Source organism: Trachinotus anak, unplaced genomic scaffold (genome assembly GCF_046630095.1).
Source record: "Trachinotus anak isolate AG129_WGS33_773 ecotype Australia unplaced genomic scaffold, CSIRO_AGI_Tana_v1 ptg000013l, whole genome shotgun sequence".
Taxonomy (NCBI): Eukaryota; Metazoa; Chordata; class Actinopteri; order Carangiformes; family Carangidae; genus Trachinotus; species Trachinotus anak.
This window is the reverse complement of record NW_027273864.1, coordinates 10,501,131-10,521,284: the sequence shown is the minus strand read 5'-3', so window position 1 is coordinate 10,521,284 and position 20,154 is coordinate 10,501,131. Positions and strand designations below refer to the sequence as shown.

Below are 20,154 nucleotides of genomic sequence, written 5' to 3'. Positions count from 1 at the left end.
TCCGATAATAAACACACACTCTATTGCATTTCATAGAAAATGGTTTAATAAAATTCCCTCAATTTCCTCTTATCATACAGTATATTGATCATAAATGATTACAGCATCGATGACAGTAAATCAGTAACATTAAAAAGGCACTCAAAAAAAAAAAATCTCAAGCAGATGAATGCATTTTTCTGGATTCAAGATTTCACAAAACACTCCTCCTGATTCTGTTATAGCATGCCAAAGAGTTCCTCCCAGCTCGCTGCTGATGGTCTGACCAGCTTCTCTGTGATTTAATAAATTCAGGGATTGCAGCTTTACATTTCATGGAACCTTATTTTAAATGGAAGAGAGGCATTCATGGTGTTATAAACTGAAAAAAATTCCCTGATCCCATTACTACAGTTATGTACTTGATTATTCTATTGTTTTGATTGACGATAATTATTTATAATGTTTCTTAAAGTGCTAGGTAGGTTTACTTGAGACCATCTGTGATTGGTAAAAAGCATTTTTTACAGTTTCAACTAAATACACACAAGGTGCGATCCATTATTTATATTCAGTATTTTCTCTATATACAGTGTAGGTGTATGTGTGATGGCCACAGTGTCATCAGTCCCTGTCAGTATATGATGGACTTACGCATTGAAACAACAACACAGTCTATGGCTTTGCTCTTAATCATACTGGGTTATTTACCCTCCATTGAGCCTCTGTCGATAAAACATGTACTTGGCATTAACACATCACAGTCTTGGCACTATTATTTCATTTACACGATGAAAAGTTCTTGATGGCCTCTATACTCAACAAAGTCCCCTTCTGCATATACCAGCAAAGGTCCAAAATAAGGCACTCAAAGTGCAAAATGGAGCAATCATGGTGACGTGTCTGTCAGCAGCAGCAACTGAGATGGACTGATTCTTGTTCAACAGCACAGTGTCTCCTACAGGCAACAAAAGATACAGTAGGTTCAGAACAAAGTTTCAAACCAATGAAGATGTCTTATTATTCATTCAGTTTTAGCATAGATGGTCCAAGTGGTACTTAAATCCATAACCCTGTTACAAGGGCATAGGCTTTTTTCACTAAGCTGCACATAACCAAAAGAGTAAAGTCAAGAGCCGACAACGGCTGCAAGGAGCAATTGAACAGGCGAGTAGAAGAGCATCAAGCAGAGCAAACTGCATTCAGATACAATGTTGTGACAATGAGCACATTCTACCCACTGTTCAGATATGACAGGAGAAAGTGCTGCAGAGATATGGACGACTTCCTGTTTTTTGTCTTTGCTGTCAGTTTAGTCGCAGTCTGCATTAAAGAACATTAGTGTTCCAGAAAAGTTGAAACCATTCACTTTCTATTATTGCAAACCTATTCAGCTGTCTTGAATTATGACTCACAAGCAAATTAGTCCTTTTAAATAATGCCTTCATTCCTACAGTAATTCATTTTATACGCTAAATGTCAGAACCTCCATGCTCAGTGCTCATCTATGGCTGATCCTGTTAAGTCCTATAATGCTCAACATATTTACAAGCTATTCAATGGTTTTGAACCTCTAATGTGCTTGTTACAAATATCAGTATTCTGCTGACATTTGATAAATAAACAAGTCATCCAAAAGATGCCTCTTTTTTTTCCACATACAGTGATGGCTGGATCAATTTCGTGTGAGACAAAGCTAAAAATGTGTCTTTCACAAACTCAGAATGCTTGTTTGTTCGTTGATACATATATTTAAAAAATGCTAAAAATATGTGAGCAGATGTTGTACTGACAGCTGCTTGTCCCCTACTGATAATTATCACGAGTAAATCACATGGGAACAGCCAAACTTTCCATTTCTATAGGAAAAGTTTTAAGTTTTTTTTTATTATGTAGCAGAGAGTCCGTGTCTTTGGTATTTTAATCATCACCTCATCCATGTTATTTACCTGTGTCTGGCTAAGCCTCGCTGCCATGCTGACTCAGACGCTTCTTCGACTTCAGTTCTTTCAGCCAAGCAGGAGAAGAGTTGGCTCTGAATGACACAGAGTCACAGTTCAGAGGAGTGTCATAATTAAAGCACGTAGCAAATGTTCAATGTTTCAAGGATTTGAATATTTTTATTTGAAGTGTGCTGTCATGCTCTGCTCTTACCCTTTGTCTGTGCCACCTAAGGGTGGCAGTACCCGTGCAGCCCCCGCGAGATGAGCGGCAGAGCGAGGAGAGTGGGAGAGTTGTGAGGGTGATCGTGCTATTTCCTCATGTTGACTCGCCCTTTCTTCCTTTCCCTTGTCCTCCTCTGTTTCCTCTCCTCCTTCAGCTCCTCCTCCACCTGTTCTTCTTTTTAGTTGAGCCTTGGGGAGCAAGTCACGTACACTTTACAAATGCTGCCCTTTTACATCAAGTTATGTTTAATAACAACCTGGAAACATATTACACTTAAGCACTTACAAGCAGGGCTGCAGGGTTCAGTCCAGGGAACATGGGGACTCTTTGTGAGGTTGGTGGAGGAGAACAGGCTCTCTTTGTTTTTGGCTGTTCCTCCTCAGAATCTGACTCCCTTTGCTTGGAAGATGCTTCCTTTCCATCTAAAAACATAGTCACGGTCAAAACAGGCACTGAATCAACACTTGTATATTGTTTATTACTCTGAATTAAAATAATCACTGAGCATCAGTGCTCTATATAGATTTGATAACATTTTAAATGCTGTAATAACCTGTGGAGTCACAAGCCCTCCAGTCTGGGCTTCCCCCTGGAGTCAAGCCTGCACGGAGCAACCGTGACGGACGTGTTCGAATTCGCCTCTTACCCACGTCTGCTTTGGATCTCTGCGCACTGGTGTCAAGGAGAGGAGTGGAGCTCTGTGCACAGACACACACACATAATCTCGCAAGCAATGATCAGAATACACTTCATTATCGTTTGTATTAATGCTCCACCACACTGAAACAATGCAGAGATGGGAGCGCATATTTTCCCAGGTGGGTATGCAAAATAAAAACCAAACTACATTTTAATATTTGTGGCGGTTTACTCATAAATTAACTGTCACCATTCATGGAGTGGGAAGTTTAACAAAGAGTCACCAACCTCAGGGAAAGGAGCCAACTCTGGCTCTCTGTGAAAATCAATGATGTCAACATCTTGGGAGGAGACTTCAGGAAGTTGGTCAGGGATGTGCTTTGGACTGAAGAGGGAGAAAGTTATTTAGAATCAGAGACAGAATAATGAAGGCAAATTGTACTGTTGAGATGCTTTCACTTCAGTTTTTTTTCTCAGTAAGTTTAGTCCATTTTCAACAAGTGTCACTCTTCTGGGCTTGTGTGTTGTTCATTAGTAACCACAAGGGGGCACAGGGAGTTCAACTCTTCAAAACACTTACAAGTTTATTTTAATGTGTAGCTGCAGTTGATGTTGCTGTCACAGGATTTATGTTTCAAAAACAGAAATAGCATGTTTCATTAGGTTGAATACTAAAGTTTCTTTAGTGGAAAGTCACACACTGGAAAAAAAAATGGAAACAGAAGAATAAATTTGGTTTCAAAATCACCTTGGGTTATTTTTACGTGTTCCACTGATCTTAGTAAGAAGAGCTGAGCATGGCCCTCCAACCTGCAGCTTGAGGCTACGTACTTCAAAACTTCAATGTCAGATAGCTATGGGGCTTATGTTGCTCTCACACAGAATCAAATCACCTCAATGAGGAGCCACACCTTCAACACAAGACACAAAGATTTGACACTTAAACCTGTCCCGTCCTGTCTGTCTCCATCAGTGTAGATGAAGGAAACGAAGCCACTTAAAGATACAACGAGGACGTCAGTCAGTCAGTAAGTGGGCTTTGTGTTGTGTTATAATGGAACCTCTCTCCTACCTGTCAGGTTCAGGTGTCTGTGCGCGGCCCCCGTTCTGCTGGTCTGGCTCACCGTCTATCAAAGCATCAGTGTCTTTGTCTTCTCTGGTTATACAGTAACTGTTAACCTGCGTCTGAGAGAAAGAAATGGAAATATATTATGCAACAGAACTGGAGAACACAAAAAGGAAGCTTTTGATATTGGGATATAATTTGCTAAACTTTGATTTCACCTCTCTTTGGTTCTCCTGCTTTATCGTGTAAAATGGAATGATGTGAAATCCTCCTCTTTGTTGTGTATATTTGCATATTAGAACTTCACATTGTGGAACTGAGGCAGGAGGGAAAATGGACTGTGTGCTGAGCCAAGATCACTAACTACATAGGGAGAGAGGACTGAGGACCAGCCAAGCATGTGTCTTTTAATGAGCCGGTCACAGAGGCTGGGCTGTCCTCAATCAACACTGTGAGAGCGTGAGCATGCACGCACACACACTGGCATACACACCTATGTGCTTACACACACAGACACTCCGAACACTCATGCTGTCACGCCCACATGCTGGAATGCATGAGTGCACACACACGCGCACACACACACACACACACACACACACACACACACACACACACGCACACACACAAATTCCAAACAAAAGCAACTACTGTGCACCTCCTCACAAACATTCCTTTAAGCTCTCTTCATATTTTGTGAAGGGGCACATCCCAGTGTTGTGTAGTCTAATATTGTCACCTGGATACAAAACAACAGTTGAGTAAACACCCCTGCCCTCCATATGATTTCACGCCCATTTCATCTCCTTCCTGAGTCCATTTATTACTCAGGACTCACAGAGCAGCTTCATTTGCACAATGCCTGTTATCTGGCAGCATCACAGCATGAATGAATAGGCTTTTAGTGATTTTCCTATAACCACAGACTGAGTTCAGTTGCAGAGGAAAACAACAGAGACGCAGTCTACAGGGGAACCATTCCACTGCCGTGCATGTCCTACCTTTATCGTGGAAGTAGCCTCTGCAGCTCACACAGTTTCTAATGTTGTTAACTTAGATCATTGACCCAGTCACTTCCGTGTCATACTAAAATAACTCCTGGTTCCAGTAAGCAACAATGAATGATGAGACAATAGGCAAGTGTATCTCAGGTATATGGATTCAAATGAAATAGTCAATCCACTTTTCTCAAGTCTGTGCTTGAGAAAAGCAAGAGATTACTCTGCCACAGAGAAAATCCACCTGACAAATCTAAGTTACTTCTCCTCCTTTAAGGTCTGTTTTGGCCTCTACCAACTCCTATGTTCACCAGATGGTCACTAACTTTGTCTGTCTGTCGTTTGGTGCTGGGCAGGTAGTGAAGTGCAGGCTTATCAGAGATTTTTGACTAAAAACATCTGCCTGATGTGTCTGGAAACAAACCTGAGGAACATGAGACTGAAACAAAACAGTTAAGGTCCGTACTGTTAAACCAAAATAAACTGAGAGATGCCTTGTAAAGCAGAGGGAAACTGTGATGAACCCTGTGGGTTTGACACTATGAGTGGCACCATTCACATGACACATAGTCACTTGAGCCATTGTCAATATAAAAGTATCTCTTGGTGCAGTTTTAATCTACATATGCATATAAATTCAGAGATAGAGTACATACACACACTATGGAAACTCTATTGAGGCATACTGTTAGATTCCTTAGATATTCTCTGACTAATAACGTAGCAGTTTGGACAAAACATCCACACAAGTGCAGACACAAGTGACGGGTAAGTTAAAAACTTCACTCTAAAAACAAACTATACTCGTAAGCTGCAACAAACCTGAGTATGTGTCAGTGGGCCAGTACATTATGTGCTCATGAGGGCGGAGGATGTACAAGTCAAGACAGAGTCGGCTTCATTATAGTTTACCTGCCATCACATTTTTGTCACGGTCAATGGAATGTGTAAGGCGGCTTGTTTACAGTGTAGTGTAGAGGACAACATCCGATAGATACCACAAGCTCAACTAACTGAGACTCTAATCCAGGATAACAGACAAAGACTGTCGACAGAACATCACTTCTGATAAAGGAAAGTAATGGATCATGTAATAGAGTGGATATAGCCTGCAGGTTATTTTCTATCTTTTTATATCCTTGTGTCTCCTGTGCATGCACACCCAATCACACTCATGTGCAGGCTACAACCACAGTTAACACTTGAAAATTTAAAAAAGAAAAAGACAAACTTGTCTTAAATATGAATAAGCAGATTGTGTTGTGTCATTTATCTCCACAGCAGGTGAGTGATAGCAGCTATCATGCTGTTTTTGGCAGGATATCCCCTGTAGTCCTGTTGGACAAAGTGCTGTACTAAAAGCTAGTTCATCATAAAGATAAACACATGTACTGGGGTGTAGTTTTTGTTAATACTAAAATAGTAAAAATTTGTGCTCAATTAATCAAATTAATTAAAAGTAATATTACAATGTACAAATATAATAAACAGTGTCTTGTGCAAATGTTCTGACAATTTTTCAGTAAAATGTAAAATTATAATCTAATGTAATGGGTAATTTAATGCAATGGGCACTGTTGCAATGATATATAGCGGGATAAAAATATAATTTTCTGCCATAAAAAGTTAGTTAAACGTCAACAGCCGTGACTAAGTGAAATTAAACGCGAGCAGCGTGAACAAAAGGCAGATGCAGATATAGAGGGTGCAGACATAAACAACCATACTTGGACAAATCTTGTCCGAGTGTGTCACACTTTGTTACACTCCTCTGCTTTATCTCTGACACACAACATAGACCAAGAAGGAAAGGGCAAGCATGTGCACTGATAAAACACTACATTCGGACAACTTCATCAGATAGCTGTGTCCTTCCTCAAAACAGAGCGCCACTGCCTACTGCACACCCTCTTCACATTTGCATGGTAATCTGTTGACACATGGGTGTGGAAATATTGCACTAGGGAAAGAGTTACATGGGATATGTGGAGCACTGGAGCAAACTGTAACAAGCGCCGAATCTTGGGTAATTACTGCTCTGTGCATTTATCATTGTACCTAATGTCAATGAAAATGAGCAAGCTCAGCCTTTAAAGTAAAACGTTATTTTCAATAAACAATTAAACCTGGCCTGGATATGACAAGTGCAGAACATTAACAAGCATTTATTGCCATCAACTGGGTTAATGTATCAGCTCTTACAGAGCAGGTTTCAGTGGCCCTCCTTTGCAGAGTTTGCCGACTTCTGAGGGAGAAGCGGCGCAGGGATCTCCTGCTGCGTCTGGCGAAGCTACGAAGCGGTGTCATGGCTCTCTGAAACCTTCCTCCTCCATCTCCTTCTTCTTCCTCTTCTTCATTCTCCTTTTCCTCCTCCTGCTTCTCTTCTGCGGTGCCCCACACCAGATCCAGAGCCTCTTGCAAGGAGCGTCGTACACTGCCCACCCAGCCCGCCACCTGCAGCTGGGCGGCCGACAGTTTCCCCCCAAAGTACTGCATGGTTGAAAAGCTCACACAGCTGGTTGCCCTGGCACTAGGGTCACCATGGGAACGGGGTCAACAGAGAAACTGAAGTTCAGCTTTGTTAGAGATGAAGGGATATTGTGGGTGAGTCAAAAAGCTGGATGTGTGATCTGGTTTTCAGTCGTCATTTTCAGCGAGGAGAAGGTAATTGCAGAAAAAGGCTTCTGACGTCTTACAAAGCGAGATACAGTCCTTTCATTTGAGCAGGGTCCATCCTCTCTTTCCATAATTTTATGGTTCAAGTCACACAAACGTCCTGTAATATATATATAATATTATATGCCGTCAGTAAAAAAGTAAATAGTCTGACCAGCCATGTGCTGACACACTGTGTGCACTGTGACAGCACCACTCCACTGCAGCACTCACAATGATGGATTTGACATCTTAAGCAGCAGCATCCCAAAGAAAGACTTTCCCATCATCACATCACATTATGATCCATTTAAGAGACCCTGACAGATGCCTTGATCAAAAACTTTTTTTCCTTCAACCAGTAAAAAGAAGTAGGAAAGCAACTTTCAGTCTTGCACAAAACTATTTTAAGTGTTACCTCTCTTCTCTTTTGCTGAGACTTGCTCTGCCACAGTCAAGCCTGTTTGCTTGTGTATCTATGTCCCAGTTCACATTGCGACTCCATTTTCCATTCAGAAAAAAAAAGGGAAAAGAAGCGTGGGAAATATCTGCCTCTCCAAACATCCAAAGCCAGGTACAGAGAGGTAGATCACCCCCTTTATCTCCTCTAGACCTGAGTGATTTCAGAGAACGTCACAACAAAGCGGAGGTCTGTGCTCAGATGTGGAAAATCCCGAGGGAAGGAAGGTGCGGCAGGTTGGGCCAAGGTGTTTTCTGTACCTCCCTCCACAACTCTCTTCCTGTAGCTAAACGCAGGTAATGAACGAACCAGGTCTTGGTGAGAGGAGAGGGAGCAGAAGACAGCAGAGAACAGGAAGACTTTTGGAAAGTTGAGAGAAAGTCTGAGCTGGACAGATAATTGAGAGAATGGACAGTGGACATGTGCACTTTCTTGTCTGTCCTTTAGCCCATCCTCTTTGTGTGTGTGTGTGCGCCAGAAAGTGTGTGTGTGTGTGTATGTGTGTGTGTGCAGGCTGGTGATGGGCTCTCTCTCAAAATGGGGTGGAGAGATTGAGTAGGGAGACAGAGAAAGAGCAGATAGAGGCACCATGTATGGTCATTCTGACACGCTTCCCTGTTAGACAGATCCAAATGAGGACATGATGACCACATAGCACCCAGGCCCTACTCACTATAAGACTCATCCATCTGCCTGTCTGTCTGTCTTTTAGTCGTAAGCCTGAATGAGGGTGGAAGGTCGGCTGCACAGCTTGTGTTTGCCCAGTAAACATTTTCCTCATTCTGCTCTGTCAAATTGAAATGCTTTTATCTGCCACACAACAGTGTCTTTGCGGTGGATGTTTTCTTACAATATAAAAACAACTAAACCAGACTGTTTCGAGTTATGGTGGCCATAGTATAGCAGTGTATGGTGCCCTGCAGGAAAAAACAGAAACTTAAGGAATGAAGCATAAGGGAGTGCGGGTTTTAAGAGGAGCAGCACCACCCAGTGGTTAAAACAAGGATGTACCCACACAACCATGACCAACGACGTCTCAATACAAAGGGCCACACAGCAGCTAAGTGGTTGTGTACAATGCCCCCCCTCCCTTCCCAGTAGCACACTGGTTATGTGGGTTATGGCTTGTTTGCTTAAGTGTGCACACAGCAAACAGGGACACAATATCATAAAGAAGCACACATACACAGTTAAACACACAGTTTAGGGCAGTTTAGGCTACGAGAATTCAGTGCATGTTCAAACAGGTGCTTAACCGATCTGTCTTGACTGGCTGTCAGCTGTTCATTCACTTTGCTGTGCAACCACACGTCTTCGCTCTGTTCACCTTGAATTATTTGTGTTTGCTGCCTTCTCTCTTTTTCTCTTTTCAAGGTAAAGCGTGATCGAATTTTAGTCATTTTCAGATTGTGTTGTACTTGTAAATGTTGTAGGTATGTTTTTAGGTTCAATTTAAGCCAATCTCCACTTTAGCCTCTTACTCTATTTCACGGTAGCATTAGCTGACTATTACATTCCCAACTGATTAGGACTTCAGCAGTGATGACGTTTATTTGTTGATCCACCCAGAAGTTAAGTTCAGACACGGTTTGTTGACTGCAGCTGCACTACAACTTCAATGGGTCTTTGAATGTGAACTGACTGAATCAAATGATAAACTTTATGTCAGAAACTGCCTTGTGCTTTTCAAATATTGTATCATATGAACACAACTGGCAATAAAAAGGGTTCATACTTGTCTAATTTGTAAGATAAAAGACATTAAATTTGAATTTATGAGCTTTACAAGTCCTGCCAGGTGAACTTTGTTAGCTTTGGACAAAGCTGTTTCCCCAGTTTCCACTCTTTATGCAAAGCCAAGTTAACCAGCTGGTGGCTCCAGGCTCATATTGATTGTACTGCTGTGAATGTGGTTATCAATCTTCTCATCTAACTCTCAGCAAGAATGGGCGATGTACTCAACACATGGTGTATTCAGGGAGGCACTGGATAGTTCAGTTCAGATGGTTGTATTTGGAGCTGACTAATTCCTATTCAAGTTGTTAATTACAGGCTGTCTTATTGCAAAACAAGAAGAAGGCTAAGTCGTAAACCTTTGAGGTGTAACTCTCAGAGGTGCAAATTGCTGAGCTGGCTTTGCAATTCACTGCAAAACCACTGGCACTTGCGAGGCAATATTTTCTGTGTGCACAGACTCACCCATAGCTGCTGGAAATAACCCATCCAAGATGCCCATGTGAAATAATCCATCCTTTCTCTATATGCTCCAACCTCAACTTTTTCTTTTCCACTGCTTCTTTTCTTTAAAAAACAAGTATTATCTTGACACACAAACAAGGACAAAATGAAAGTAGTAGACAGAAAAAGTGTAACAGGAAGTTATAACTTTACTTTCAGTTTTGATTATCCTAACCACAATCTTACATACACCATCGGTCATAGAGTTCATACAGTTTGATGAACTTCCAGAAGGACAACCCTCACTGCAGCACTCCGCCACTCTACTCCAGCTTTCCCTTTTTAATAAATTTCAAAAATTCTGTTTTCACTTTGTCATTACGGGATATTGAGTGTAGACTGATGGGGAGAAGAATTATTTATTTTTTAATTTGAGTGTAAGGCTGCAACATAGCAAAGTGTGAAAAGATTGAAGGGGCCTCCACACTTTCTGAATGCACAGTATAAGACAGAGGAAATGGAAGAGAAATCCACTCTTACGTTTTCTCAACAGGGGCAGAATTTGAGAATACTAAAAGAGACCGGTGAACAGATATGTTTTCTTAATCCTTACACCTCTTGACTCACTTATCTTACTCTGATATGTTTTTATTTTGTAAGACATTAGCTCTCGCTGTCAACAGGTCAGCAGGGGCAGATAATACTACTGACACATGGCACATAGATTTCAGGATTTCAGGCCATGCTTGTTTCATGACTCAATGTCACACCTACACACGCGCACACACACACGCACACACACGCACACACACACACACACACACACACACACACATAAACACACACCTCACCTGGACTATTCCTGTAGCACAAGGAAAAATATCTTGTCATACTTGCTGCGTCCTTATTAGATCACAATACAGGAGTATGTTCTTGTGTGTGTGTGTGTGTGTGTGTGTGTGTGTGTGTGTCTGTGTACTTGTACTTGCTACATAGTAAGGACCAAAAAAAGTATTTTACTAACAGAGTGAGGACATTTTGGGAAAGTGAGGACATTTTGGCCGGTGCTCACTTTTTGAGACACCTTCAAATCACATTTTGAGGGTTAAGACTTGGTTTTAGAGTTAAGGTTAGAATTAAGTTTAGGTTAAGGTTAGGGTCAGGGTTAGGGTTAGGCACTCAGTTGTGATGGTTAAGGTTAGGGTAAGGGGCTAGGGAATGCATTATGTCAATGAGTGTCCTCACAAAGATAGAAGTACAAGTGTGTGTGTGTGTGTGTGTGTGTGTGTGTGTGTGTGTGTGTGTGTGTGTGTGTGTGTGTGTGTGTGTGTGAGTGGTTGCCTGGCTGATATGATTCAGTGGTAAAATAGCCACATTTACATGTACACTCCTGTCTCTGTTCTTTTAACCTCACCCTTTCAGTGTCATTCAAGAATCTGGCCTTTCATATCCTGGCGTTCTCAACAACAAAACAATTTACCACTCAAGTTACATTCCAAACAAATTCATTGTGTATTTACCTCCTCGTTGTCCTCTTCTTCTGCTGCATCCACCTCTTCCTCCCTCTCCCGCTCCATCTTCTCTTCCTCTTCCTCCACCTCCATGGAGATGAGCTGTCCCTTGGCTGGCCTCTCCTCCTCCTCCTCCTCCTCCTCCTCCTCCTCCTCCTCCTCCGGCCTCTCTTCCTCCTCCTCTGGCTTCTCCTCTTCCTCCTCTGGACTCTCCACAGCTGGTGTTGGCTCAAGGCTGTCTGGTACTTTATTTTCCTGAGACCATACATTCACAGGAACCAGCACCTCCTCTTTATCCAGAGGACTGGTTGCCCAGCTCTGCAGGACTGGACTGGTTTCTGCTTTAGCCTGTGAACCCCATCTCTTTGGTTTGACCGAAAAATCATCAAAATCCACATCGATCAGAGACTTTCTGCTGACGGAGAAGTCATCATAAGCAACTTCGATAAGACTCTCTGCGGGGTCATACATTTTTGCTAAGGGGAAATGTGGTGTTTCTGACTTCTGCGACGCATCTTCACAGTCAAAGCTGATCAAATTTGACTCAGCCTCGTCTGCAGCACTCTCTCGTTCCCTGTTAGTCAACCCAAGTTCTTCCCTCTCTCTCTCTTCATCCTTTCTTAGCTTTTCTTCCAGTTCCTTTGCTCGCTGTCTTTCCAGCTCCTCCACTCTTTCTTTCTCTATCTGTCTCTTCCTTTCCTCTTCCCTTCTCTCCTCCTCTCTCTGTTTTTCTGTTTGCCTCATTCTCTCCATCTCTTCCTCTTTTTCCTGCTTCATTTTCCTCTCAAACTCCCTTCTTTTTCTCTCCTCCTCCTGCCTCTGTATTTCCCTAATCCGCTCTTCCTCTTCCAGCCTCCTTAGCCTCTCCCTCTCTATTTTCTCAGCCTCCTCTCTTAATCTCTCTTTCTCCCGCTCCTCTTGTTTGAGTCTTTCCTCTTTCTGCCTCGCCCTCTCTCTGTCCTCTTCTTTCTGCCTTTGCCACATCAACTCCATCTCCTTTTCTCTCTCACTCTCCTCTTCTTCTCCTCTCAAGCTGTCTGTCTGTTTCACCCACTCTTTTTCCCATTCCTCCTCTCTTTGTTTCTCTTTAGTCATTTCCTCCTCTCTCAGTTTCCACTCAAGTCTGTGTTCCTTATGTTCATGAATCAGTCTCTCCTCCTCCTCTCTCAGCCTCTGTCTTTCTCTTTCCTCTCTCAGTCTCTCCTCTTTCGTCCTCTCCTCCTCCAGTCTCTCTTCTCTCTCCTTCTGATCTTGCTTCAGTCTCTTCTCTTTCTGCTTCGCCCTCTCTCTGTCCTCCTCTCTCTGTCTCTGCCATATCCGCTCCATCTGTCTTTCTCCTTCCATCTCTTCTTCTCTCAGCCTTTGCCTTTCCCTGTCCTCTTCTTTTAACCTTTCTCTCTCCCATTCCTCCTTCGGGTGTATTTCCATTTCCTCCTCCTTCAACCTCTCTCCTTCCCTTTCCTCCTCTCTCTTTTTCTCCTCTTCCCTACGTCTTAGCTCGTCCCTCTGCCTGGCCTTTTCTTTCTCCCTTTCTTCCACTTCTCGTTTACGCTCCTCTTCTAACTTAAGTCTTGCCCGTTCGTTCTCCTCCGCTCTCCGTCTTTTTTCAAATTCCAAATGTTTCAGTCGTTCCTCCTCTTGCTTTTGGATCTCATCATCCCTTTGCTGAAGAATACCTACTCGTTGGTAGACGGGGATAGAAACAGGGGTGTCCTTATCAGCTTTATCCTCAGGAGTCTTTTCTTCTTCTTCTTCTTCTGAGCTGGATTCAGACGCTGAGCCCAGAATCAGTGGAGGCCCACCATCATCTCTCTCCACGATACCAAAGCGAACAGAGCGACGTTTCACATTGTTTCTCTTTAGAGCTCCTTCACTTGAGGCTGAGTCTCCCTCATCGCTGGCAGTTTGGGTAGTAGACGGGCTGCGACTGCGTGGTCGGACCTCACCGTCTGTTGATTTGTTTTGCTCATCCTCTCCCAGTGACTCTGTTGAGCTATTCAAAGACTCCTTTTCTGTGGGAACATCTTTGGATGTCTCCACTGGGGACCCTGAGAGTGCTTCAGCTGGGGAGACCTTTGGATGTGGATCCACAGCCTGTGCAGACGACGTCCCGGTCACAGGAGGTTCCACGTGTGGGGTTTTGGGTGTTTTCTCGGCTGTTGGAGCAGTCGCAGGCTCAAAGCTGTAGAGGAAGTAACATCACAGTCATTCTGTATGAAAAATCAGAGTTTAATGATCTTGCTTGATTTAGAAGATGTTTCCACTAATGAAGATTCTTAGTCAAGTAAGTTAAACACAGACAAATGCATCTAATCACCCATGTCACAATAAAGGACTATTTCAAAATTTTAGGAAATACACTCATTTAATTCTGTTCTAGTTCTAGTTAGAAAGAAAGACCCATGTCTGTACAATAAATATGAAGCTACAGCCACCAGGCTGTTAAACTGTTCCTCTATATGGCTGGTTTGCCCAGATGAGAAACAACAAACAAACAAAAACAAACATATTCTTTCACTAACGACTAGCGGTTCTGATTGTTTTGGTTTTATTTTCCAGGTTTTGAGAAATTCAAGTTTAGCATGTCAGCCTGTTATCAGTTTCTTTTCTGCTGCTCAGAGCATTCAAAGTCAGCATCTAAAAAAATTCAGGAGCAACTTCTCTTTCCAGAAACAATGTCCCTGTCACTCTGGATAATCCACAGAACGTGCTATCAACAGTTTTCATAGGATTTATTTCTTCAGTAGACAGAAGTTCCAGCAAAAGGTGTTGACAGCGACTGTTTCTGGAAAGACATGTTGCTGTTGTTTTGAAATGCAGATTTTCAGTGCTGTGAGCAACACAAACAAAATTCTATTCAAATCTATTGTAATTGGAACAACACCAGACATCTCAGAGATGGACATCTGAAAAACTTGAAATCATTTTGTCGAGGACTCATTCAGAACCTTTACTGAAGTCAGAGTGGTAACACTGCAATATAAACATGTTGCATTGCACTGAAAAGATTACTTAAGTAAAAGTAAGTAAGTATTGTTAGATAAATGTACTTAACATATCCGAAGAATAAGTGAGTGAGTGAGTGTGGCACTATTATACTGTATACCGTACATATTATGAATGTGTAAGTAGCATTCTAATGCTGTAGCTGGTCAAAGTGGATCTTTTGGCTGCAAAAATAAATATTATTGTCATAACTGATTAATTTGCCACTTATTTTCTCAGTTAATCAATTATTCCATAAAACATGAGAAAACAGAGGCAATATCATGTTTGGCATTTTTGCTTGAAAACCAACATTTGATGATCAATCGTCAGAATAGCTGCCGATTCAACTTCTGTTGTTTCTGTTGTTTGTTTTCATTTCAGTTTCATGTACTAAGTAGTTGCATCTATAACATATTTTATAAACTCATAATCCACATGGCGTGGGAAATCTTAATCTGTAAAATAATGTGTGACTAAAGCTGTCAAATAAATGTAGTAAAAAGTACAAAGTCTCCCTCTGAACTGTTGTAAAGTAGTAATATATTATAAACTAGCATGAAATGAAAATACTCAAGTAAAGACCAAACATTTAGTTACATTCCACCACTGGTTGGAATATAAAAATAAAACTACCTGCATGGGATGACTGAACTGTCATACCTGCTCATGTAGTAGTTCGGACATCTAATCTAAAAATTCACAGTCTGAGGTGGCCCGGTTTGCACTCTTATCTGAACTTATTTGACAACTTCAATCAGGCCACAATCTTGATATCGCAAGCAACGTTATTCATTAACCACACCCTTATTACTGTCCGCTCACAGTACACACATTAAACAATAAGGAAAGGAAAGCTGTGCTGGTGACACTCAAACTTTCCGGCCTCAACAGTTCTAGACTTGCGCTGCCCTCTCTCCAAGGGGAGCGAACGATAACAACAACATGAATGAAGCTCCCATCTTCGCTGTGGTCTGAGTATTCATATTTCACACTTCATCCATGAAAAAAAAAAAAAGAAATTCAGGCGTACATGGTGCACCAAGTGTACCCAGTAAGAAAACAGCACCATTGGCCATTAATAGCCAGTCATAACACGTGCCACTAACCATAAAATAAACTACTGGCGTTGCACTTTGAAGAGAATGTTCTTTTCCTTTTATTCATGTCTGGTCATGTCACCAAACACAGCACAGCACAGATGAGAAGTTCACTCACCTCCTGGTGCGAGGTCGGGGTGCAACCTGAAGCTTCTTCTCAGTCTTTGGACCCTCAGAACTTGTTTCCGCCGCCCAGTGTTTAATTCGCTCCTTCACACCTCCTGTACTGTTCATAATCTCTGGCTCCTCTCTCTTCGTCGGGACCTCTGGCCTCAACGAGGAGTCAAACAGAAGACTGATTCTGCGTTTTATGCTTCCCCCTCCGCTATAATCCTCCTTCAGTCGCCCTTCATCACTCTCTCTGTTGGACGGCTCTGTTGTTGTCTGGCTCTGCTCTGGATCGGAAGACACTGGCTTCTTTGAATCCTCTTTGGTGCTGCTTGTGGATGCTGTTGTGGAGGGCTGGGGAGGCAGAGGTATACCACCTGACTGAAACTTTGAGGTGAGCTCCGCTGGCAGACCCCTCCTGGAGCCCCAGCGATATGTTGGACTGGATGCAGAGGAACCATCGCTCCCTGATTTTTCAGGCTTTTGGACACTAGAAGTCTGAGTTACATCGACTTTCTTTTTTCCATCTTTCTGTTCTGAGTTAGTTACGAAATCTGTGGATGCTTTGTGGTTTGTTTGGATGACATCGTCTTTCTGGACTGGCTCGGATTTGGGTGGAGCGCTTTGTGAGGCAGGATCAGATTTTCCTGGAGCTACTCTAGAATCAAGAGCGTCCTCTTCATGAGGACTTGTTTTACTTTCTTTGGTCGGTTTTGGTTCATCTTTGGTGTGCACTCTTACAGAGCTGGGTTTGGAATCAGAGGCGGTGGTTTGTTGAGGAGGATTCTGAGCATGGGCGGTCAGAGTCGGTTTGGGGACACCTGTGGCTTCAGATTTTCCAGTCTGGTTTGTTGTTGACTTAACCGTTGTGGTGACCGTCTTTGGAGCATGGATGGAGCGAATGCTGGTGTTCTGCAGGGAGAAGGGCTTGGGAGTGAGCCGGGGTTTGGGGCCCAGAGTCGGCTTTGGTTTTGAGGCGCCTACAGTCTGGGAAGTCTCAATGGAGCTCTCCATAACTGAGTCGCTGAAAGAGGAGAGGAGGTGTTTACATACAGCAAACGACATATTTACATTGAAAAAACATTACCACTCTCAGCCGATCCACAGCCAGGTGGTTGTGTTGTTACGAAGACGACCGGACAAGTCTGGTCCATCTAGATTTTTGAAAATTACCTCTGCAGGAGCAGAGAGAAACTAATCACTTAAACTGAACACAAACCAGAAACCATGATTTCTTTTTATTTTCTTACTTAGTTTGCTTCTTCAGTGATAACAGAAATGTGTTGACAATTGATGCTCTATTCTTCTACAAAATTAAACCATTTAAACGACCAGTTTCTCCCTCATAGTCAAGATCTGATCCATCACCATCACTTCCTTTAGCCTGTCAGTGTTGTAGTGTTGCAAGTAGCCTGGGCACCTAAAATGAACACACACACACACACACACAGACACACACAAACACACACGCATTCATGCGTACACACATACACACACACATATATATACTGCACTCACAGTTCCTGTGTTGTCTAACCAGTCTATGTATCAAGTATGAATGACAATATATTTCTTTAAGCTTTATGTCATTAACCACTTCCTTGCGTATCTTAATTACATTAGTCTGTCAGTTATTTTGCCGATTGATGACTTGGTCCATAAAAGGTCCGAATAAAGTTTTTCTCAAAGCTCAAGCTAACACATTTAGTAAAGTTTATTTATTTATATAGCACTTTTCACAGACACTAGTCACAAAGTGCTTCACAGTTCAAAGAATAAAACCAAATGAAAGAACTGAAATCCAAATACAGCAAAAATAAAAACGATACAGACATACAAGAAGATATACAAGGAAAACAGATAAAATACCACATGCTAACTAAAAGCCTGTTAGTCTTGTTTAGTCTTGTTTTGTCCAACCATGATACCAAAGCCCACGAACAGCTGGTTTAATATCAACCCAATATTCACATTTGAGCTGGAACCTGTAAACGCTTGGTACATTTCCTTGAGAAAATGAATTAAACAATTAATCAGTTATCAGAGTCGTAGATTTGTTTTCTACCTGATTAATTGACTAATTGTTTCAGTTCAATTATTTGATACTACTCAAATCTCTTCAGGATAATTAATAATGTATTCCGCACACAGATCAGAATTGGAAAGCAAGGTTATAGCCTGAAAAACAGAAAAGTACTTCTAAATAGTACAGATAGAAAGTCTGATACTAAGCTATATGACTTTGATAGTGGACATTTAATAGTTTTGTCATCTTTTAACCAGGTTCAAGATGGAAAACTACTAAACAGACATGCTGTCAGAGACCAAAGCAGATCTGATGAGTCATCACACGCGTCTCCACCACGATCTGCAGCAATTACACAGTCACATCACGACTCCAATCCAAGTGAAGCCACTGACAGATGATCAAGTTGCAACCATTTTAAAGATTGTCACGTGAGCATTTTGGTCAGCAGCGCTCACAACTTTCGATAAAGAAGTGCTAAGTGTGCACACCATGTGAAAAAGGTGACAGTTATGTTTCCATATCTATTACACTAAATACCACAGGCATGCCATCTGGTTGGACCTGTAAGACTTTTTCACAAACCGGTAACTCCACACCCCACAATTTAAAACTGAACACTCAGTGTGTCACAGATATGTTCACTGTGTTACTTTCACAAAGTCAATCCACAGCTGGTGTGCAGAGGCAGTTCTGCTGCACAGCCGGAGTGTGCACCAAGGCAATTCTGCCATGCAGTGTGTTGTTGTTGTTGTTGTTGTTGTTGTTGTTGTTGCCTTATTTTTTGCCTCATTGCTCAAACACACAACACCTCTGGGTGTGCATGATATTGTGTAATGGGATCAGACTGGGATCCTAAAGCTATGCAACACCACCCACTGAGGTTAAATAATGCACCCCCCTTTTTTTTTTTTTTTGTTTTTTTTTTTTTTTGCTTTCCTCTTCTTTTCCCTACAGCTGAATTCCTCAGAAATAAACACTGTCTAGAAGATAAGCTCCGGCTGATAGATGACTCCTGTTGCTTATTTTTAGGCCGCACTCATTGCGCTGCAGGACTCTGCAGCAGGCACTTAGCTTGCAGGAGTTTCTTTATCTTTGTTTGCCTCTGCAGCCTGTTACCCAGCCAAGGCTGTCGCTACACTCGGGACCTTTCGTTTTGATGTCCACCATATTATTCATTTACTCCTTTGAGCGATGCTGTGAGGCTGACCTCTTATCGGTTTGGTCTTGCGGAGTCAAACATCGCGGTGTCAGCACATTATAAACGGTGAAATGAACGTTACTTCAACACATGCGCTTCATCACGGGTTGTTAATAAGTGACTAATAAACGCACCAACGATGAACTCCCAGTCGTTGAACCAGCTGTGTGTCCTCCGGGACTGGACACAGAAAACTGAGAGAAATGAACCGAAGTTTGTGTTTATTTCACGCTGGCTCGTGTACTCACATCACCGGGAGAAATCCTACAGATGTATTATCCCAAATATTGTGCACCTGCTCTAGATATCAGCCTGACGAACCTCCCCCGCTGGTTAAGATATGATAACATTGCATTAGCAGTGTAAAAGTTTTTCTTTGACAAGTTTTTCATTTACCTTTCGTCTTCACGCCGTCATAGAGCTTGAGGAAGGAAGGAAGCGGGAAGAAGTTACAAAAGAAATGTCTACTAGTTTTCCGCGATTGTCTCGCCTGCTCAACTGTTGTCAGAGTGTTTTTTTTTTTTTTTTTTTTTTTTTTTTTTGAGTCATTCACACTAACAAGCCGTCAGGCTGCTCCTACACCCAAGGGACACTCCCTCTCTCTGCCCGCCCGCTGTTTCGGGTCTGCCCACGCTGCTCCGGGGTCAAGTCACACAATGAGAAAACAGGAAGTGTGGTGTTTGCACTTCAAAATAAAACCGCAAAATAATAAAACAAAAAATGTTTTAATCACCATAACTAACCGAGATCACCGAGGAGAGGTGGTCGCTGTTGTGCAACTATTGAGTCGAACATGTGCTGCGTTATTGCCAAAGAGTTGCTTTAAGTCACAAACTGTGGATACATTTTGGGCAGGGATGGGGGGGTTGTACTCAGCCCATAGCTGGGCCATTAACTAAATTTAAGAGCTGATTCCTAAGAGGAACTTCCAAATGTTCAGTTTCTGACATAAAATAGCAATCTGTTAATTTCTGCACTCGCGTTATAAGTTAATATTTGTAAAGGAAATATGATAAAAAGTGAAGTTTGTTAAGATACTTAGGATTGAGTTACTTTACTTGACTGTGAAGTTTTTGCGCATT

The 20,154-nt window shown here is 42.1% G+C and overlaps 1 protein-coding gene across 1 annotated transcript; it reads right to left on the bottom strand.

The window, feature by feature from the left end:
* Positions 1–23: 23 nt before the first annotated feature.
* LOC139630251 (trichohyalin-like) lies at positions 24–19,688 on the bottom strand. Its single transcript, XM_071493512.1, has 10 exons — positions 19,469–19,688; positions 15,856–16,869; positions 11,662–13,834; positions 3,857–3,969; positions 3,073–3,169; positions 2,699–2,843; positions 2,431–2,567; positions 2,134–2,333; positions 1,929–2,014; positions 24–937 (listed from the first exon to the last, which is right to left on the bottom strand). The coding sequence occupies exons 2-9, from the start codon at positions 16,857–16,859 to the stop codon at positions 1,939–1,941; spliced, it is 3,945 nt and encodes a 1,314-aa protein (XP_071349613.1). The 5' UTR covers positions 16,860–16,869; positions 19,469–19,688; the 3' UTR covers positions 24–937; positions 1,929–1,938.
* Between the last annotated feature and the right edge of the window lie 466 nt (positions 19,689–20,154).